General features: G+C 34.8%; 1 protein-coding gene across 18 annotated transcripts in view; it reads left to right on the top strand.

Moving 5' to 3' along the window:
• The window catches only part of ITGB3BP (integrin subunit beta 3 binding protein), a 69,370-nt gene that overhangs the window by 24,425 nt on the left and 21,121 nt on the right, over positions 1 to 23,824 (top strand). For all 18 annotated transcript variants that reach the window (XM_072820575.1, XM_072820581.1, XM_072820593.1 and 15 more), the window contains 2 exons: positions 12,265 to 12,400; positions 21,065 to 21,134. In XM_072820575.1, coding sequence (XP_072676676.1) covers positions 12,265 to 12,400; positions 21,065 to 21,134 — 206 coding nt within the window. The remainder of the gene's footprint in view (positions 1 to 12,264; positions 12,401 to 21,064; positions 21,135 to 23,824) is intronic.

The raw sequence follows: 23,824 nt of genomic DNA, 5'->3' as shown, positions 1-23,824 counted from the left end.
GTGTATCTTGCAATTTCATAGTAATTTTAAGATCACCTTGTCCGTTTCTGATAAACAGCCATTTGGAATTTTGATAGGGATTACACTCAAGCTACAGATCAATTTTGGGAATTTGCCATCTTAACTTTAGTAATTTTTTCAAACTGTGAACATAGAATGTATTTCTATTTATTTTTATTTTCTTTCATTTTATTCAACAATTTTTAAAATTTCCAATATACAGATATTTTTGGTTAAGATTTTTTGGTTAAATTTATTCCTAAATATTTTATTCTTTTTGATGCTAATGTGAATGGTTTTTATAATTCTACTTTATATTGATCATTGCTAGTATATAGAAATACAATTGATTTTTAGGGGTGCCTGAGTGGCCCAGTTGGTTAAGTATCTGGCCCTTGATTTTGGCTCAGATCATGATCTCCAGGTCATGAGATTGGGCCCCATGTCAGGCTCCACACTGGATATGGAGTCTGCTTGGGACTCCCTCTCTCCCTCTACCTCCTCAAGCATGCTCTCTTTTTCTCTCTTTCTAAAAAAAAAAGAAAGAAAGAAAGAAAGAAAATAAAAAATAAAAAGAAGAAATACAATTGATTTTTTAATTTTATTTATTTATTTATTTATTTATTTATTTATTTATTTATTTATTTATTTATTTTAAGATTTTATTTATTTGTTCACGAGAGACACAGAGAGAGAGAGATAGAGGCAGAGACACAGGCAGAGGAAGAAGCACGCTCCATGCAGGGAGCCCGACGTGGGACTCGATCCCCGGTCTCCAGGATCACACCCTGGGCCGAAGGCGGCGCTAAACTGCTGAGCTACCAGGGCCGCCCCATACAACTGATTTTTGTATATTGATCATCTATTGTGCAACTTTGCTGAACTCATTTATTAGCTCTAAAGTTTTTTATAGGTTTATGGTGTTTTATACATCAGATCATGGCATCTGCAAATAGGCAGTTTTACTTCTTTCTTTCTAACTGAATGCCTTTTATTTCTTTTTCTTGCTTATTTTCCTATCTAAAACCTCCAGAACAATGTTGAGTAGAAGTGACAAGAACAGACATCATTGCCTTCTTCCTGATCTCAGCAGGAAAGCATTCAGTCTTTTACCATTAAATACGGTGGAAGCTGTGGGTTTTTCCTAGATGCCCTTTATCAGATGGAGTTTCCTTCTATTTCTAATTTGTTGTTCCTTCTATTTCTAGTTTGTTTTTATCATGAATATTGGATTTTTGGCAAGTGCTTTTTCTACATCTACTGAGATGATCATGTGGGTTTTTTTCTCCCTTTATTCCATTAATATGTTGTATTTTATTTTTTATTTTATTTTTTTTTTTTTAAGATTTTTATTTTTTTATTCATGAAAGACACAGAGACAGAGAGAGGCAGGATCACGCCCTGGGCCGAAGGCAGGCGCTAAACCACTAAGCCACCCAGGGATCCCCAATATGATGTATTTTATTGATTGTTATTTTTAAAAAATAAGACTTGATGCCCAGCATGGAGCCCAATGCAGGACTTGAACTTATGAGCCTAAGATTAAGACCTGAGTTGAGATCAAGAGTTGGATACTTAACTGACTAAGCCACCCAGGTGCCCCATATATTGATTGGTTTTAACCAATCTTGTTTTCAGAGGATAAATCCCACTTGGTCATAATGTATAAATCTTTTTATTCAATTCTTATTCCAGCTCACCAGTATGTTGAGGATTTTTGCATCTATATTCATAAGAGATATTGGTTTGTAGTTTTATTTTCTTGTGATGTATTTGCCTGATTCTGGTATCAAGAGTAGTTATGGCCTTATAGAATGAGTTACAGCGTGTTCCCTATTTTTGGAAAGAGTTTGAGAAAAGCTGATGTCCATTCTTCTTTAAATATTGGTAGTGGGACACCTGGGTGGCTCAGTTTTTGAGCATTTGCCTTTGGCTCAGGGCATGATCTCGGGGTTCTGGGATCGAGTCCCACATTGGGCTCCCTGCATAGAGCCTGCTTTTCCCCTGCCTATGTCTCTGCCTCTCTCTCTTTGTGTGTCTCATGAATAAATGAATAAAATCTTTAAAATATATAAATCTTTTATATATATATATATATATAAATTATATATGTAGAATTCCTCAGTGAAGATCTCTGGTCCTGGGCTTTTCTTTGTTTGAAGTTTTTTGAATATTGATCCAGTCTCTTTACTTTCCATTGATGTATTCTGATTTTCTGTCTTACTAGGTTGTATATTTCTGGAAATTTGTCCATTTCATCTAGGTTGTCTAATTTGTTGACATAAAATTTTTGTAGCACTCCCTTATAATTCCTTTTATTTCTCCAAAGTTAGTTGTAATATCTCCCCTTCATTCCTGATTTTTGTAATTCTAATCTTCTTTGTTTTCTTCTTTCTTTCTTGGTCAGTCTAGTTAAAGTTTGTTGATTTTCTTTTCAAAGAACCCACTTTTGGATTTGTTGATCTTCACTATCTTCTTATGGCCTTGTCACTTTTTTAATATTAATATTTCATATTTGTTTTCTTCAGCTTCCTTTGGGTTTAATTTGCTTTTTCTAGTTTCTTAAGGTGGAAGTTAAGTTTATTGATTTGACAGCTTCTTTCTTTCTTCCTTTCTTTCTTATTTAAAATAATCCCTATGCCCAATGAGGGGCTTGAACACACAATCAAGAGTCACATGCTCTACTGACTAAGCCTATCAAGCATCCTAGCTCCTTCCTTCCTTCCTTCCTTCCTTCCTTCCTTCCTTCCTTCCTTCCTTCCTTCCTTCCTTCCTTCCTTCCTTCCTTCCTTCCATCTCTTCCTCCCTCCCTTCCTTTCTCTTTTTGAGAGAGAGTGGGTGAGCAGGAGTGGGAGGGGAGCAGAGGGAGAAGGACAAGCAGACTCTGTGCTGAGCTCAGAGCCCAATGTCCCACATGGGGCTCCATCTCACAATCCTAAGATCATGACCTGGGCCAAAATCAAGAGTCACACATTTAACCAACTGAGGCACCCAGGTACCCTTCTTTCTTTTTGGATGTAGATGTTTGTTTGTTTGTTTGTTTTTTGGATGTAGATGTTTAAATTTCTCTCTTAGAACTGCTTTCTTTGCATCCCATAAGTTTTTATATACTCTATATTTCATTTTTGTTCTCCTCAGTGTGTTTTCTAATTTCCATTTTGATTGGTTATTTAGGAGTGTGTTGTTTGATTTCCACATATTTTTGTATTTTCCAACTATTATTTTGTTACTAATTTCTAATTTAATTCCACTAGGATCAGAAAACTCAAAAGAACACTTAGAAAAACAGATGAATCACCAAATCAGCAACTTAGGAAGCTTTATAAGTATCAGACAATAAAATAACTAGAAAGGAACATTGGAAATGACAAGAACCCTGGGTCAGACACATCACCTGACACATTCTGTTGTATTTTCTCTATTTCAACATAGCGATACAGTTTTGCAGTGATTTTACAGCTTGTAAACTAAACCCTTGTTCTTCTTTAGCTAATATGATACCATAGTTACTACTACAGCAGGACACTGGCTTCAGTACAACAAAAAAAAGCCCTAACTAAAGAGTCTTTCTAGAAGCCAACCAGGAAAGGTCCAGAATTGTAAGGTTTTTCCTTCTTGCCTTTACATTCATTCATTCATGGGCAGCACAGATGGATACAAATGTATCATTCTTAAAACCTTTGCATACCAATTTAGATCTTTAGTACACACGCGCGCGCACGCACGCACACACACACACACACACACATACATGAATGATACCTCAAACCTAATCCAGTGAAGGATGAATATGGATGTGAAGCAAGTCCTGTGCTCTAGAATTAGAGGTTTGAAATAAGAATACTTTATTATATATATAGATGATCTTTCATCCAACTTAGCTTCCTCTCTAGGCCCTTCACTTGGCTCAGCCTCTATTCATACGCAGCACCAGCTTCTTATTTATACTCATTCCCAACCTTCCAGTAGAAGGAGATTGAGTCATGGAACAAACCAGTTAAAACCAAGCATCCCATGAAACATTTTCAAGATGAAGGAATTTCAAGAGAACACTGTGGTAGAAAAGTTAGGTAGTTCAATATGCTATATTCCCCCAAAAGATAACTGATAGAAGAATCTAACCCACCCCCAAGAGATTCCCTCCTGAAGAATGTAATGGCTTCTGGGTTGGGTCCATCAATTTTGTCTCATTCTGAATCTTTTCACTCTGGCATAGGAATTATTATTATATATCCTTTTTTGAAAGGAAAACAACTTCCCTATCTAGGCCACTTTCAGAAGCTTAAGATTGTGGGAGTTTCAAATAAAGTGTACAAGTTCTAGGGAGATTTTCCATGAAAGCCTGTGTTAGGATAGCAGTGTTGGAGTTCCTTTGCCTCATTCCTTCCCCTCATCAAGAGAGAAGAGGAGATGATGCTATGGATCCTGAACTAAAAATTATGGCAGTACCAGCTGCCCTATACTGACCCTAGCTATCCTGCTTTTTCTACTGTTTTCTGATTGATGCCTAACCCTTGAACTTTTCTGATTGCAGAAGGATAGTCACTTACCCACCATGGCAAAATTCTATGCCTCTAGGAATAGGGCAGGTCTGTGAATCTCATCCTTTTCCTGAAAGTAAGCTGGCTTTCTCTGTGATGTTGGGGCCTGCTGGGCTTTCAGTGGATATGAGGCCATCATATGGCCAATGCTCTGATAGAAGTGGCATTTCTTGGGCTGGAGTAGTATGCATTCCTTGGCATGATAGTCTAGACATTCATTTGTAGTACCAGTCTTATTTGCATATGTGCTTCTGCATGTTCTTCCCGTTTGGCCACCTCTCATTCCCAATATTGAATACCCTACCAGGTCTGGACACAGATTCCAGGCCCTTGCAGACTTCTTATAGGTGAACTCCAGGGGCACCTGGGTGGCTCAGTTAGTTAAGCATCTGCCTTGGGATTAGGTCATGATTCCGGAGTCCTGGGATCGAGCCCCATGTCATCAGGCTCCCTGCTCAGGGGGTATCTGCTCCCTTTGATACTACCCCCTCTCATGCTGTCTCACTCTTTCAAATAAATAAAATCTTTAAAACAAACAAATAAATAAAGTATTTTTAAAAAAATGAAGTTGAACTCCACTGCCTTGTCCTCCTTCCTTCAAGCTCTGGAAGCACTCCATATCAAGTGGCATTAATATTCTTATGATATGCTAGTTTGGTTAAGGAAACTAAAATTCAGAGTAAGTGGTGTACCCACAATAGCACAATGTCCACAGCTAGGACACAGCAAAACTATTATATGATCCCAGGCTTCCTTCCATATAACACAACTGTTTTTCCTTTAGTGTAATTACTTAAATGCTTTATGAATCTTCATTCTCTTTGGCAACATCTAATTTCTAATACCCTTTTTGGTTCATATTATCTTTACAGTTGATTAAATATATGATAAATTTTTAAAAAATATTTATTTACTTATTTGAGAGAGAAAGGGAGGAGGGGCGGATGGAGAGGGAGAGAGAGAGAATCCTAAGCAGACTCCCCACAGAACAAAGAGCCCGATGTGGGACTCAATCCCACAACCCTGAAATCATAATCTGAGCAGAAATCAAGAGTCAGACGCTTCACCAACTGAGCCACCCAGGCACCCTTGAATTGTTTTTAAATATTGGGCTGAGTCAATAGGAAAAAAGAAAGTCTTAAATATCCATATGGAAAAAAAAATAGCCTCTATCTTTATCTCACTCGATGCACAAAAATTAATTCAAGAAATGTCATAGGCATAAAGTAAAAGTTAAAAGCATCAAGCTTCTAGAAGGAAATATAAGAAATTATCTTTGAGGACAGCCTTGGTGGCTCAGCGGTTTAGCGCCGCCTTCAGCCCAGGGCCTGATCCTGGAGACCCAGGATCGAGTCCCACATCAGGCTCCCTGCATGGAGCCTGCTTCTCCCTCTGCCTGTGTCTCTGCCTCTCTCTCTCTCTCTGTCTCTCTCATGAATAAATAAATAAAATCTTTGAAAAAAAAAAGAAATTATCTTTGAGACTTAGAGTAGGCAAAATTTCATACAACAGAAGTACTAATTATAGAAGATAAAGTTAGTTAGACTTTATCAAAATTAGAAATTTCTACTCATCAAAAGACACCATTAAGAAAATGAAATAGGCAAGCTGAGGATTGAGAAGAATATATTTGTCATGCATATATCTGACAAAAGACTTGTATCTACAATGTATAAATAAACAATTAAAAGACAGTACAGGGCACCTGGGTGGCTCAGTGGTTGAGTGTCTGCCTTTGGCTCAGGTCGTGATCCCGGAGTCCTGGGGTCGAGTCCTGCATCGGTTTCCCCATGGGGAGCTTGCTTCTGCCTGTCTCTCTCTATTTTCTCCCTGTGTCTCTCATGAATAAATAAATAAAATATTTTTTTAAAAAGTGCAATAAAAATGTACAAAAACTTAAACCAATATATCACAAAAAATATTTAAATGGACAGCACATGAAAAAGGTTCAACATCGTTTATCATTGGAAATACAAATGAAACCCACAAACGGATACCATGCCTGCTCACTAGAAGAGCCTAATAACAAAACAGAGTGGCTTTTAAAAAACAGCAGAACTAGGGGTGCCTGGCTGGCTCAAGTGGTAGAGCATACAACTCTTGATCTCAAGGTCGTGAGTTCAAGCCCTATGTTGGGAGTACAGATTACTTTAAAACACACACACACACACACACACACACACGCACACACAAGAAGGCACCTGGGTGGCTCAGTCAGTTTAATGTCTGCCTTTGGCTCAGGTCATGGTCTCGGGGTCCTGGGACTGAACCCCATATCAGGCTCCCCACTCAGTGAGGAGTGTGGTTCTCTCTCTCCCCTTTCCCTCCACTTATGTTCATGTGCTCTCTCTCTCTCTCAAATAAATAAATAAATAAATAAATAAATAAATAAATAAATAAATAAATAAATAAAACCTAAAAAAAAAAAACACATGAGAATGACTAAAACAGTCAGTCTTAAGGTTGCTAAGGTGTGGAGCAGCTGGAACTCCATTTTACTGATGGGAATTTAAAATGATAACAGGGAGTACCTGGGTGGCTCAGTAAGTTAAGCATTTGCCTTGGGCTCAGTCATGATCCCAGGGTCCTAGGATCAAGCCCCACAATTCCATTCCTAGCTTTCCCAAAGAAATAAAATGATGTATCCACAAAAGACCTGTACAAGAATGATTTTTTTAAAAAAGACTTACTTATTTATTCCAGAGAGAGAAAGTTTGCATTCTTCGAGTGGGAGAAGGGGAAAGGGAGAGAATATCAAGTAGACTCCCCACAGAGCCTGGGGATCCTGACCTAGGCTGGATATCATGACCTGAGCAGAAATCACCAGTTGAAGCTTAACTGACTAAGTCACCCAGGCACCTTGACATATACAAGAATGTTGTTAGCAACTTAATTCATAGTAATCCCAAAATGAAAATAACCAAAATCACTTTCAGTTGGAGGGTAGAAAAATCCTGGTATATTTATTTTTAAAAAGTACTATTTAACAATAGAAAGGAACACACTACTGCCACATGCAGCAATGCAGACTATCTCAAAAACAGGTTGAGCAAAAGAAACCAAAACCAAAATTTACATACTTAATTTATGTGAAGTTCAAGAATAGACAGAGGTATCTATGATTATAGAAATTAGAAAGTGGTTACCTATGGGCTAGGAAGTGGAATTTGAGTGGAAGGATGTACAAGGAAACTGGAGATGGTTGAAATGTTCTATATCTTTGGTGATAGTTGCATCAGAGTATACGATTGTCAGAACTCTTAAGGTGATCATTTAAAATCTGTGCATTTTAATGTGTGTAAACTATATTTTAATAAACAAACAAAAATATATTTGGGGTGGAATTCACTTTATATTCCGAAAAATATGAGGATATGTGAAAGAATGATGGGAAACAGCCATGAAAACATTTCATTAGCGTCTTACTGAGGGTTACATTCAAGAGAGTTACAGAATAGTGTTATCTTTAATATTAAAATTATTATTTTAGGGATGCCTGAGTGGCATAGTCAGTTGTGTCTGACTCTTGGTTTTGGCTCGGGTCATGATCTCAGGGTTGTGGAATTGCGCCTTGCTTCGGGCTCTGTTCTCAGCGCAGAGTCTGCTTAAAGATTCTCTCTCGGGACAGCCCCGGTGGCGCAGCGGTTTAGCACCGCCTGCAGCCCAGGGAGTGATCCTGGAGACCCTGGATCAAGTCCCACATCGGGCTCTCTGCATGGAGCCTGCTTCTCCTCTGCCTGTGTCTCTGCCTCTCTCTCTCTCTCTGCATCTCTATGAATAAATGAATAAAATCTTAAAAAAAAAAAAAAAGATTCTCTCTCCCTCTGCCCTTCCCCTCACTAAAAAATAAGTAAATAAATCTTTAAAAAATAATATTTAAACATTTTTAAATTGCAGAACAATAATGAATATAAATAGAAATACCAGTGTCTCAACTTTTTTAGCCAATGTTTTCTTTTTTCATTAAATTTTTTTATGAGTAAAATTTATATATTGTAAAATCCACAGATCTTTAAAAAAACAAACAACAAAAAAACCCCCAAAATCCACAGATCTTGAGTGTACAATCCAATGAGTTTTAATAAATGTATACCCCTGTGTATCAAACACCCAGTCAAGAAATAGAACATTTCTATCACCATAGATCTAATATATTGGTTATAGTTTTTCTCTGCTATCTCTGTAAGATCACTGAGATTAGTGCAAAATACTTTTGTTTCCATAACTATCATTACAAATAATAGCAACGAAACCCCAGCATTATTAGAACCATGAAGGATGATAATCATAGTAGCTGATAAGAAGTTAGTTGATCTCTAGGGCTGTTCTTAGAACCCTAGGTCCAAATTGTGAAAAGTACCTGAGACAGCTAGTATTTAGAGTGTTATAATATAAATTCCTTAATAGTACTAATAATGGATAATAATATCTTAGGTAATACATTCCAGTGACCTAATTAACCAGTGTGAAGGTTATAAAGAATTATCTCCCTTTAGTTGCCTTAATTTTTCTTTTGTTTCTGGTTGTCCAAATATCTGTAGTACCTGTGTTTTAAATATTTCAGTGATAACATAGGATAGTACTTCATAATAATAATAGCAGACCTTTTCCATCGTATTTCACCCCAAAAAAACCCTTAGTACTTTCTAGACTGTTTATAATAGCTAAAAATCAATGAAAAATAGGCACCTTTTTTGTAGAATGTGCTTTAAACAAAGTGACAAAGCAAGCTACAATTTGTGAAAGATACTAAAGGAAAATGTCATCTATATTTGAAATTATGAAGCGAACATTCATTTCTTTTTTTTAGAAAAATCAATGCCCAAAATTTAGTTTTGCTAATATACAAGATTTGAACTCTTTATAAAAGTACAGTGATATTTGGGCTGATCATAGAATCCTTTTTTAATAATGACATTAAATACCTCTAAGGAGTCACTAAATATTACAGGCAGTTATAAATTACTATAGAATTGTGACTTACTGATTTTCCTTTCCCTAATTTTATTCACATCCTGAATTCCTTCCCTTCTCTGGCCAAATCTAGTCTTCTCACCTTTTCTTCCTCTGTTTTCTAAGGATCTGGGAGCTAGTACTCATTGCTAAGTGGAAAGAAGGCTGGACTTCTCAATTAGTAGCTCACTCCTCCCTGAAATCCCAATTTTAACTGTTCCTGCTGTGGATTACATAAGTTCTAGGATCATTTTTAAGCATCTTTGGGGTTTTAAAGTTAGAGGACCTTGATAAAACTTTGAGGGGAAAAATCTTAGAGAAGTAAGATTATGCCTTTTTGTATATCAGTAGCCAGATACATAAAAATGTGTTATTTACTAAAGAACATATAGTAGGATAGTGGGGGAAGGTAGATTTTCATTTATCCCTCTTTGTATAGTCATTGTAGACACATATTTTTCCTTTTAACCAACACAGGTGGCCAAAAATAGAAAGCAGAAGAGAAGCCTCAGTATTTTTTCTCTCCCCGCCGCCCCCCCCCATGAAGGCTCAGTATTTTAAGGTGAAGGGGGAAAAATACACACACATGTGTGCACACGCAGACTTATGAAAGCTAGAAAATGGCTTTCAAAGAAAAATGTATGATCTATAGTTGTAATGTTTAGATATCTGGCAATTGAAAAAATAATTTTTTGGTAAAATAGGAAAACAGATTGACATAAATGTACATTAGTGTAGTGACTTTCATTTCTTGTACATACACAGTGAAATAGTTCTGGGCAATAAATTCTTGGAAAGGTAGGGTAGGATTGGATAAATGTCATAGTTTATGACTGAATACATATAAACAGGTGAGAACTCAAGATGGAGAGGTAATAATAACCACCTGATAAAGAGACTTAAAACCTTTTCACCCTACAAAAAGATTGCTTTAGAGTTAGAACTTGATATTACAGTTTGATTTTTAAAAAAGATATTGGTTATATTTGTGGCTACTATGGATACATAAAATAAAGAATGGAAAGCCTTCTGTTTCCCCAATATAAAAAAGTATTTATCATTTAAAACCTTAACTGTAAAAAAAAAATTGATGCTATAGATTCTAGAACTAATATCAAGATTATTGTAAAAGGTGACACAGCCACTATTTCTGCCAGGGTGTTTTAGAAATAAAGAATCATTGACAGTGGAGAATTATATAACAATTTCAAGTCAGCTACCAAACTAAAGTTTAATTCTACAACGTTGGCAACTTCATAAGCCATCAGACCCTTTTTTTTAATCCCCCAAATCCAGCCTGGTAGCACTTCTAGATTTCAGGTTTTCACACCTTTTATTTCTGCTTATCTAAGCCTCACCCTTCCTCCTCACAAGAATCCTTCTATAAGATTATTACAGCCCACTTTGATTTTCCCTTTCCTCTCAATTTTTGTAGCACTCATACTACTATTAGATCTCTTCTCTGCTGTTTACGAGGCCAGAACAATTTGTTCTCTTTCTTTGTACACATTAGTTAGCAAGTGCTGGGTGATTAGTAAGCATTACAGAAAATAGTTTAAAAGGAATTCAGAACAGCAAGCAATTAATAGTGTGATAAATGGTGTTTGGAGGAATTGGATCATAAATGGGACCTAAACTAAAGTAAGATTTGATCCTGGTAAAGAAAGAAAAGGCATTCTAGCCTAGGATCACAGAATGAGCTGAGGCCGAAGTGTGCATATCTAAGTGACTGGGACTACAGGTGTCATTTCATATTAGATTAATTAATGAACAAATGAATGAATTCAGAGTAGGGTGGCTTGGCCAAGGTTACTGGACTATTCCTTTTAAATTTTTTTTTTTAAGTTTTTTATTTATTTATGATAGGCACACAGTGAGAGAGAGAGAGGCAGAGACACAGGCAGAGGGAGAAGCAGGCTCCATGCACCGGGAGCCTGACGTGGGATTCGATCCCGGGTCTCCAGGATCGCGCCCTGGGCCAAAGGCAGGCGCCAAACCGCTGCGCCACCCAGGGATCCCTGGACTATTCCTTTTACATCATTCATTCATCACACATTTTTTACTTTTAGGGTACAAGATGAAGAAATATTTATTTTCAGGAATTCAAATTTTAATGGGGCAGACAGAAATATAAAAACTATTAAAATAATTTTTAATTTTATTGAAGACAGTAGTTTCCAATAAGAGGCATGCACAAGGTGTGTAGGAACACGGAGGAGAAAGCTGCAGAGAGAATAGGGGGATATCCTGAAGGAAAGGCCAAATTTTCAAGGGCTTTAAATGTCATACTCCATCATTTGAACATTATTTTGGTTATTCTTGAGACAAGTCACTGTGTCAGAGCAACTTTATGAACGTTTAAGAAAGCACTTACCCTTCCTAGGATTTCCTTGTGGGTTTTACTAAGAAACTTCTGAGAGTTTTCTTGGCCTGGCTCCATAATTATACTTCAGGTTTAGCAGACAGCAAAAGTCAAGATAAAACTGGAAGAGTCAGCATCTCTAAACTGTTTGGAAATACCATCTCAGAAGGTAGTAAACCTTTAATATTATATTTTCACAAATATCAAATTGAGATGCCCTAATTAGTGTGGAGAGCTGAAATATCTACAAAGTGATATTTGAGTTTATTTACAAAGGTGATAATTGAGTACATTTAAAATCTGAAAAGAAAGAGCAAGGAAAATAATACTGGTTTGAATTTTGCAAGTTTTAAAAGCATTCTCAAAGAACTAAACATAAGTATTTTTGTCTCAAATATTTATTTTCAGTCATTTAATTCTTCAAAAATCACAAGGAAGAAAAGTATTAGAACTTATTCTCCAACAACTGGAACTTGTCAAATGAGCCCATTTGGTGCTTCTGCAAGCTCTGAAGAACAAGAGCACAAAAATGAACCATCAAACGGTTAGTTGAACATTCTTTTCCATTTATTGTAATATTTTTCTAGTTATTGGTTAAATCAGAATTTTTATTTAATAATCTATGGATCTTGCAGCTTATTTTTTTCTTTTTTCTTAAGGAATTTGATGTAAAGAAGGCTAGAATATAGGTGCTACTTTGGATATAAATGTAAACTTTCTAGGTACTTATTTTAAAATGCTACTGCAGACTTTGTTCTCTTACTATCCCATCCATTAAATAGAAATTATGGTCTGACTGCCTTCAGCTACTATCAATTATAATGGTTACAGATATACCCCTTAACAAGCTATCCATCATGTGCATAAATTGAAGAGCATATAATTCAGGTACTGCTGTACTACAGTTTAAGAGAGATACTTCTAAATGTTATTTTTATTCATGTTGTCCATTTAGTTTTATCCACATTTCGTTTATCTTTATATAGCCTGCTTTTATTATATTTCATTACCTTCTTTTCTTTTACTATTTTAAATACATTTGCAAAAAACTTACAGTTTTCCACTAAAGAATAACCTAATTTTAATATGAAATTGTTTATTTAAAAATATTGTTAGTTTAATTTAATATATATTTCTTATTCTCTGGTAGTTTATTGCTAAAATATTTATTTAAAAGATATATGAATCTAGATTTCATAGATTTAATTTTTAATATTATAAAAGGTCATGAATCATTGACATGTCAAGTTTCTATAATATAAAATTCTAAGTAGGCTCAAATTTAATAAAATATATTTTAGATGTGCTGTGATTAGCCTAATTCATATTTTATTGTTTAACATTTATTGAGTGCTAAGAATATACTAGAAGCTACACAGAAACAAAGAAATCTCATTTTACCTAATTTGTTGTAATGAAACCCATAATGAGATCTTAAACTTTTGAATGACTTTTATTTTACTTTAATCAAATGCTTTTTATCTTACAGCTATTACTATTAGGTTTGCTTTCACAAAAATGTATGAAGATGTATACATTTTCTTCAAGCTCTATCTGTTTTTAATACACTTAATATATCCTTTGTTTAAAATTAAAAATTAGTGCCTTAGAGATGGCACATCTCTATACTGAAATATGAATAGATTTTAAGTGGATACGTACTTGATTTCCATATTGAAATTAAATATGGACTTAAGGGAACATTCCTTTTGCCCATAAAAAGATTAGTCACATGATCCCGGTTGACATTTAAGTGGATAATTATACATATTATTGTACTAAGTAAGCTCTTTTTTAAAAAGTCATATAGCAAGGGTTCCTGGGGTGCTGGTAATATTCTATTTTTTAACTTATATAGTGGTTACACTGGTTCATTAAACTATATATATATGTTTCATACACTCTGATATATATGTCTCACATACAAAAGTCTCAACATAGAATTCTCTAGGATTTTATATCACATTATGTCACTTGTAATCATTACATTGCTTGTCCTAATATTTCATCTTGTACATGTTTAGAAATAAGAAAGCCTGATTCTTATGAAATAATTTAAGTTCCAAATGATCTCATAACTTCTATTAACAATTCTCAGTTTTTAAATATTGTACAAACATAAGGTGCAACTGAAATAAGCACTTTTATTTAAATAGCATTTTCAAGGGCATTTTAGGTCCAATTCACTTCCCATTACACTTAGGATATAATTTAAAACCATATCATGACTTTTAAGGCCATACATCATCAAATACCTGACCATCTCGTCTATCTCATTTTCTGTTACCCTTCCCATGTTTACACTACTTTAATAACTCTTACTTTCTTGCTATTCATCAATCATGTTAAACTCCTTCCTGCCACAAGGTCATTGCACTTGAAGGTCTCTCAATCTATATTCCTTCTGGAATTCTCTTTTTCTAGGTATTTATATGTACTTTCTATATACATTTGAACTGTGTACTATGTGAACAGGTGACTTAGTATTAAATTTAAATACATTCGTATTTATAAAAGAAAGAAAAATCTATTTCTATGTCTTCCCTCTACTTAGAGTCTATATGTGGGCCAAAAATGAGGTGAGTGATTCCAGTTCATACATTTGAGATATATATTTATTTACTTATCGTCATATATGTTTCTCATTGTTATATATGTTTGTATGTGTATCATTATATTGCTGCCCTCCCCTACCCCTTATCAAATTTCTCCAAACTATTATGCTTTTCAGTAAAGAGGAAGGATGCATCAGACTTATTAATAACTAGAGTAGAAGGATAAACAATAAATTTGCATAGTCAAAGAGAGTATTAGAGAATTAGACAATAGATTAGATCTGTAGAAATCATCCAGACTGTAGCAATGTAATAACATAGAGAGATAAAGAAATGGAGAATATGATAAAATCATAAAGAGAAATGATGAGTAGAATAAGAAGCTCCAACATATGTCAAATAGGAGTTCCACGAGGAAGAAATAGGGAGAATGGGCTGAGGCAGTATTCTAAGATAAAAGGACTATCAATTTTTCATAATCTCAATTTCACAGTTAAGGAAAGATGAGAATTTCCAGGTTGGAATAGCATACTTAGTCTTAGCAGGATGAATGAAAATAAATCCACACCTAGTCATATCACAGTAAAACTATAAACTATGAAAGACAAAGAAAATTTTAAAGGCCACCAGAGAAAAGACATATAACCTACAAGGGAATGACAGACTAATAGTGAATTTCTCATCTGTGTCAACAGATTCCAGCAGGAAGTGGAATAATACCAACTAAAAATCACAACTGATTTTTTTTTGCTGTTCAGGAAGTGAAGATGAAATAAATAAAGATTTTTTTCAGACAGAGTCTGAGAGAATTTACCATTCATAGATACTCCTTGAAGGGACTACTAAAAAACGAACCTCATATAAGTAAACTGAGCCTCAGGTAAAGGAATGGAATACAAAGAGCAATGGTGAAGAAAATAAATTAGCAAACATGTTAGTAAATTTAATTTAAAATCTAATTATAGGGACACCTGGGTGGCTCAACGTTTGAGTGTCCGCCTTCGACCCAGGGCTTGATCCTGGAGTCCCGGGATCGACTCCCACATCAGCGTACTTGCATGGAGCCTGCTTCTCTCTCTGCCTATGTCTCTGCCTCTCGCTCTGTCTCTCATGAATAAATAAATAAAATCTTAAAAAAAAAAAAGTCTAATTACAGAAATGTGACTACAAATTCTGCTGACTATAAAGCAAAAGACAAACAATTTGAGATGGGATTAAAAGCAAATAGGCTGTAATGGCATGGAATATTGATGAGGGAACAGAAAGGAGCTAAAGTGTTTTAAGATTCTTATAATCTTTAGAGAAAAGAGTATCTGTTAATTGACTTTGTAATTTTTTTTTAATTTACTTGCCTGTAAAAAATGGGGAAAATAATAATATCTGACTCAGAATTCTTGTGAGAATTAAATAAAGTAATATATAGAAAGCACTCAGAACAGTGCCTGGCGTGTAGTAGGCTTCCAATACGTATTTCCGCTGTTTTTATTGATATCATTATTACTTAGTCTTTAAAAAAAGACATAGGATAATTAAATGTAAAGGGAGAGAAAAAATATGTATTAGCTTTAAAAAAATAAAGAATAGCTGGTGTAAGAATATTGGTATAGACCAAAATAGACTTTAAGGCAAAAAGCCTTATTGAAGATGATAGGAATCTTTACCTAGTGAGAGAAGGAAAGAGTCACTACCAGAAAAAAAAATCCTGAAACTATGTGCATCTAAAACAAAGATAAAACCTAATGAAATAGGGCCAGATTACAAAGAGAGACTCACAGATCCCTAGTTTATAGAAAATGTTAAAGTACCTCTTCAAAAACTGATGAAATAGATAAAACCTTAAGAAGGCTATAAACAATTTGAACACAGCTAAGCAAACGTCATCTAATGAGCTGTGGTCAAACAAGTCTGATACCCAGCACGTGATAAAGCATGACCTAGAACTTTTACAAAACTATAACCAGTTTGCAATCACAAAGAAGTCTCAACATACTAAAATTGCTGTCACATTCTCAACCAAAATTCTGTGCAATTAGGAATCAGCAATAAGGGCAGCCCCGGTGGCGCAGCGGTTTAGCGTCGCCTGCAGCCCGGGGTGTGATCCTGGAGACCCAGGATCGAGTCCCGCATCGGGCTTCCAGCATGGAGCCTGCTTCTCCTTCTGCCTGTGTCTCTGCCTCTCTATTCGCTCTCTCTGAATGAATAAATAAATAAATCTTTAAAAAAAAAAAAAAAAAAGGAATCAGCAATAAAAAGGCAGCCCTGGGATCCCTGGGTGGCGCAGCGGTTTGGCGCCTGCCTTTGGCCCAGGGCGCGATCCTGGAGACCCCGGATCAAATCCCACATCAGGCTCCCGGTGCATGGAGCCTGCTTCTCCCTCTGCCTATGTCTCTGCCTCTCTCTCTCTCTCTTTTTCTCTCTCTCTCTGTGACTATCATAAATAAATAAAAATTAAAAAAAAAATTAAAAAAGGCAGCCCTCTAAAAATTTTAGCCCACAAGTTTGGAAACCTAGAGCCTTCTAAATAATCCATTGTTCAGAAAAATCAAAATGGAAAATATAAAATATTTAGAATTGATTGATAATGACAGCAGAAAACACAGGAAAACTTTACACCTAAACACTGCATTATACTAAAAGAGTTCTTAGTGGAAACTTTATGCTTATAAATGCATGTATTTAGAAAGGAATAATGATTGAAAACAAATAAGCCAAGCATTCAGTTTAGAAGGATGGAAAAAGAATAGAACAAATCCCACAAAATACAAGAAAGGAAATAAAAGATATAAAGAGAAAATATTAAATAGAAAACAAGGCAATGATAAAGTAACAAAATCAAAACCAGATTCTTTGAAAAGACTAACCGAATGGTAGACCTCTGGCAAGATTGATCTCTTTTTAAGTGAGAGAAGGAACAGACAATATGTATTTCTAAGGAACTGATAAATTACTATGAGTTTAAATATATGATGAGCAGTTAGATATATGAGCCAAATGCTTCTTAATGTGGTCCACAATCTAATTTGGGTGAAAGATTTTAAAACTTACAATTCTGCTTCTTCAATATTAATGTTTTAGTAGCTAAAAAGCAATTCCAATTTTCTCATTGATACCTTTCTATTCAATAATATAGGTAATATTTTAAGAATATTACATTTCTTCCATAGGATCAATAAAGGTATTGAATTTTAAAAAAAGGAACCATTAACATTGTTATTTTTCATGAATTGATCCTCTAAAGAGATTCTTCACTCTCCACTCTTGTTTAAAAATAATAACTTAGTTAATTAAAAGAATATATGATTTTGGGATCCCTAAGTGGTGCAGTTGGTTGAACATCAGACTCTTGGTTTCTTCCTTGATTTCATTTCATTCTATCAGCAACTTTATCTCCCAATAACTCTTTTTAGAAAAAAATTACTAACCAGTGTTTAATACATTAGACAAATCACGTGAACCTCTCTGAGTCAAGGTTTTCCTCAACTCATAATTTTTGGTTTGGGACCAAATGATGCCTAAGATGCATACCCGCTATAAACTATATGTGTCTAGAAGCAGCATCATACCAGCCTAAACCTGTTTAAAGAAGCATAGCATCCTGCTTAAGAAAACAATCTTAGTAGCCAGATGACTGGCATTAGATCCTGACTCTGCCGCTTACTATCTTTAGGGCTTGGGTAAGTTATGTGGCTATTCTGTGCCCTATGTTTCCTCATCTGTAAAATGGGAATAAGAGTGACCAATTCAGCGCACCTCGGTGGCTCAGTGGTTAAACATCTGCCTTTGGCTCAGGTTGTAATCCCAGGATCCTGGGATGAAGTCCAGCATCAGGCTCCCCGCAGGGAGCCTGCCTCTCCCTCTGCCTGTGTCTCTGCCTCTCTCTCTCTCTCTCTCTCTCTCTGTGTGTCTATCATGAATAAATAAATAAAATATTTAAAAATATATATTTTCTGTTCTCTGATATTCATAATATCACTAAGTTGGTTCAGAAACTGATTAACAATAATTTCCCTCATTGTTACTTTGGATCTTATGGCTTCTCTCCAAAAACAAAAAAAAAACCAAAAAAATAAAAACACCCAAAAATCAAAACCAGTATCATAACTAAATTATTCAAAATAGTTTTTAATTCTAAAAAGAGAAAAACTTGTGCTTTAGAAATTTAGCCAAAGTACTAGTTACCACTCTTGTTTATTAACTTTCCATTATTTGACTCGTCTACATCCTTAAATTCCAATAGTAAGAGTTTATTTAACAAAGGATTAAAGGGAAAAACAGTAACAATATTTTATTGATGATTTTAAAGAACTCTGAGGAAAAAGTCTATTAAAATCCATTTCTCAAAAAATAAAATCAAGCTGGATATGAAATCCCATGATACACATGAAACCTTATTCTCAGAAAATCTTTGCCTAAAGGTTAATACTAATTTCCTGACTTTTGTGCTATGCTATTTGCATTCAATAAAGCTCCACAATTAAATATTAAAATATTTTGTTCCTTTAACTGTAATTAATTTTCACATTTTAGAACCATTAGTCAATAAAGTTAGGTGAGAAATAGTAAAAGAATGCTTTATTTGAATTTTCACCAGGTGTTCAATGCCTGCTGAAACATTTTTATTATTGTAAGGGGATCAGATATCTTGTCCTATAAAAAGTAATCAATAGCCTAATAGCATTAATCTCGATCTTCTCATGGAAGGACTTATATTTCTAATATACTTTCCAACTGTTAAATAGGAGTTTTAATATCTCTGAGAATAACATTTGGATCATTTAGCAGAGACTGGACTCTAATATATCATTAAGAGTATTCCAGTTACTGAGGTGCCTCAGTGGCTCAGTCAGTTAAGCATCTGACTGTTGATTTTGGCTCAGGTCATGGTCTCAGGGTTGTGAGACTGAGCCTTGCATTGAACTCTGTGGCTTAGGGTTCTCTTGCTCCCTCTCCCTCGGTCTCTCCTCCCCCACAATTAACATGTGATAAAGAGCTACACGTGAGCCGACGGTGGCGCTAAACCGCTGAGCCACCTGGGCTGCCCAGAAAATATACTTTAAATAAGCTTTTTCTCTAGTAATAGGTGCAAGTAAGAGTAATGGATTAAAAATTAAGTGAAGAAAAAAGTACAAACCAGCATTGGAAAAGTCTGTTCCAGACATTAATACGTTAATAAATTACATTTGAAAATTTAAAGAAATTGCCTTTGTGTTATCTGTGTACTCGGTACTCGGTTTCTGGTGCGTGTGTGTGTGTGTGTGTGTGTGTGTGTACTCGGTTTCATCTAAAAGTATTGGATCTTCCTGCTGTATTACATAGAGCTATACTATCCTATACATATACATATAGAGCATTTGAAATGTGGCTTATCTGATTTGAGATGTGCTGCAAGTTTAAAACACACCAGATATCAAAGGCCATGTGAAAAAGAGAATATGAATGACCTCATTAATAATTTTATATTATTATGTGTTAAAATATAGTATTTTGAGTATATGGGGTTAAATAATAAAAATTTATTTCACCTGTTTTTCCTTTGTGAAGAATAAGGACATTGAGTTAAGTAATAGTTCCTGTGCCAGTTGTTGAACAAATGGAACAACATGAAAATACAAAATGTAAGGAGGTTGTCACCAATGATGCATTTTAAAAAAATTTTTCTCTGGACTTTTTTTCATTAGTAGTAAAAAGTTTGGATTATTCATTCATTTGCTTGCTTATTCATTGAATAAACATTTACTAAAGGCCAGTACACATAAGCCATTAAGAAACTTTTTGCTAATATGTCCTCAAATACTTATTATACATCAAATTGTTTAAATTTTATGGTGTACTATAGTATGAAGTACAGTAGAACCAATGAAAGGGAGAGCTCATAAAACAATTATCTATTTGACCACCAGTAAGTGCAAACATATCCTACTAGAGCTATAAAATCAAATTTACATTTCAACCTCACACAGAGGATCTTTCCAAGAATTTACTAAGTCATTATGCATTTTTTCAATATGCATTTTAAAGTCAAGCACATTTATCAAATTTATTTTACCGTGACATCACTGGAAACTCACTATTTTGTAGATGTTAATATCACCGACTCCTTGTTAACTTTGAGGCAAAAAATAGGGGTGAAATAATACAAAGTGGAAACTTTAAGATGACATTTTTTATTAAAATATTTGATGAGGGATCCCTGGGTGGCGCAGCGGTTTAGCGCCTGCCTTTGGCCCAGGGCGCGATCCTGGAGACCCGGGATCGAATCCCACGTCGGGCTCCTGGTGCATGGAGCCTGCTTCTCCCTCTGCCTATGTCTCTGCCTCTCTCTCTCTCTCTCTCTGTGTGTGTGACTATCATAAATAATAAAAATTTAAAAATATATATATTTGATGAAAGTATCCTTTATCTAGTAAAGATTTTTTTCTGTATAAAGTCATCATGAATAAAAATTGGGATATTGGGAAATAAAAACAATAGCTATTGAAAAGTTGATAATAGTGATTCCCAAAGCAAATTCCAGGATACTTGTTATTTTCCTACTTCCCTTTCATTAGTCTACCCTTTTATTTTTTGTTTAAACTTTGGCAATCTAAATTCTATTTAGAATTTGACAAATTTCCCCTTAACTTTAAGTTCTTCTTTTTATTGCATATATATAGAAAAGAGGAAAAAACTGAACCACCTCAGTTTAACCAAAAGGAAGGAATCTACAACAAAAGACAATAATGAGTAAGTCTGTTGTTTTTGAAATCATAAATACGTGTATCTTGAAAGAAAAGGATATTTCTTAAAGTGATAAATTAAGAGAAGTAATTTATTTGCAGAATTTTAAAAATACACCTGAGTTAAAACATTTTTTTTAAGAAGTAAAATATTTTGTGATGTGTTTTACAGTATTCATGTGATCATAATACATGGTATCTTAATGTTTTTTTAAGATTTCTTTCTTTAGGGCAGCCTGGGTAGCTCAGTGATTTAGCGCCACCTTCAGCCCAGGGCATGATCCTGGAGACCTGGGATCGAGTTCCTTGTTGGGCTCCCTGCATGGAGACTGCTTCTCCCTCTGCCTGTGTCTCTGCCTGTCTCTCTCTCTCTCTCATGAATAAATAAATAAAATCTTAAAAAAAAAAAAAAAGATTATTTGAGAAAGAGAAAAAGAAAGTTCAAGTGGGGTGAGGGGCAGAGGGAGGGGGAAGGAGAGAATCTCAAGCAGACTCCCCACTGAGCACTTAGCCCCCATGTAGGGCTCAATCTCACTACCCTGAAATTATGACCTGAGCGAAAACCAAAAGTCAGACACTGAAGTGACTGAGCCACTCAGAAGCCCCTGTGATATCTCAATTTTAATACTCATGAGTACAGTCTCCCAGCCCATGAATAAGAGACCAGCTTAAGATAAAACTGAAGAAAACACCTTTTCAGATTTTATATAGATGGAAAAGTAATCTATCATCTGGTAACATAGTGCCTAACAAATAGTTGGTTCAAGAGCTAGGAACACAGTGAAGCCAACAGAGTAAGAGATCCAGAGGAACTCAGGAGGCTTATATGCCAGTACCCACCTAATTTCATATTGGCCAGCCATTGCTGCCTTGAATGAAGATATTATCTATAAAAATCTACTTCCCATATATAATCTGGAAAGAATAGTGTATTTATTCATTGAGGCTGGAAAATTGAATTAAGCAGAACGGGGGTTAAATTTTCAAAGTAGTTCATATGTTCAGCTCATTTACCCTTTCAGCTATATTAACTGTTTGCCACACAATATGATGGATAGGTAAAGAAGAAAATAAAGTTTCTCCCATTGGGAACTTCTGGTCTTATGTTGTAAGTTAATATACCTTTCCAAACTTAGAAATAGGTTATGTGTTAGGTTTCAAATTTTTTAAAAATCAGAATGCATTTTTCATACAAATATTATTATAATTTATGGTTATAATGCCAGAATTCTCTTTCTCATAATATAGCTGAACTATAGTATTAATCAGTAGTAGTCTAGATTAAAATATATAAAAATTGAGTGCCATTTAGAGTACAACAGGGACAAAGGGAAGAGTTTCTCAAAGAAATTTCCTTTTGACATCTTCTATATCATCATACCCCCTTTATCTACTTTTACTAGATACTTTTCCTAGCCACATTTCCCTCAACTCCAGATATTTTCATCACATTTCTTCAATGAAGCCAATATCAACTAGATATTAAAAGGAAAGCATTCTTGGGGTGCCTGGGTGGTTCAGTTGGTTAGGTGTCCAGCCTTGGTTTCATCTCAGGTTATGATCTCCGGGTTATGAGACTGAGTTTGAGTCTGGTTGCCTCAGCACAGAGTCGACTTCAGATTCTCCCTCTCTCTCCCTCTATTTCTCCCCCCACTGGTTCTTGTTCTCCCTCTCTCTCTCTCTCTTTCAAATAAATAAATAAATAAATAAATAAATAAATAAATAAATAAATAAATAAATAAATAAATAAATAAAATCTCCCCCCCCCAAAAAAGGAAAGCATTCTTTTTAACTTATTAAATACATTTTAAAATTGGCATTCTATACACACAGAAAAATCTCAAATTGTACAAAAGGACATACAGGGAGAGCAAGTGACAAGTAACAATTTTTGAGGCATGTATAATCTTATATTTGAAAGCAGATACTGAGTGTAATATAAGACTGATGATTCACTGAACTGAATAATAATATCAACCTCTATCTCTGAAACGAATAATATACTATATGTTAATTAATTGAATTTTAATTAATAAAAAGTTAAAAATTAAAGCAGATACCTGCTAAATAAACCAAATGAATTTCTGATATAATTATATGAAGTATAACAAACTTAGAAGTAAAAGTAGACAGTGAAGGAGGAAATGTTTTTGGACAACAGTGATAACCATGTAAGCAACCAAACTTAACTCTTGCTTTCCCCTCAGTCAGCTCCACTTAAGCTATTCTAACTTTTTATAGGTTCTTCCCTTCCTTATTCTTCTGAACCCATCAATTTGCTTACAGCTCCAGATTTTTAACAACAGATATCTTAGCAGTGAGCTTTCAAGTAGCAAGGGAATAAGAACCTATGGTTCACTTAGGAATTTGCCTGTATTTATTTAATTTCTCTCAATATTTATTTCTAAAGATCCCAATCCCAGTTATTTATATATATCACTCCATGACTTAATACTAGAATAAGTGAACTTAAGGACAAGCCAAGATATTTTACAATAGATAAAAATTATGGCTTGCTGATTGTTTTTTCTACTCATTATAAAATTACTTAATCCTACTCAATAAAGCTATTTTACTAGCTTTTGTAATACGTCCTTCATTTGTTCTATTTGTTTAGATTTCTTTTATTACCTTGTAAAGCCATTCTAAAGACTTGGTTTTTTAAAATCTGAAATTGAACATTTCTTATTTGCACAT

The sequence above is a fragment of the Canis lupus genome, chromosome 3 (genome assembly GCF_048164855.1).
Source record: "Canis lupus baileyi chromosome 3, mCanLup2.hap1, whole genome shotgun sequence".
Taxonomy (NCBI): domain Eukaryota; kingdom Metazoa; phylum Chordata; class Mammalia; order Carnivora; family Canidae; genus Canis; species Canis lupus.
Note: the sequence above shows the minus strand (reverse complement) of the source record. Positions and strands in the feature narration are given on the sequence as shown.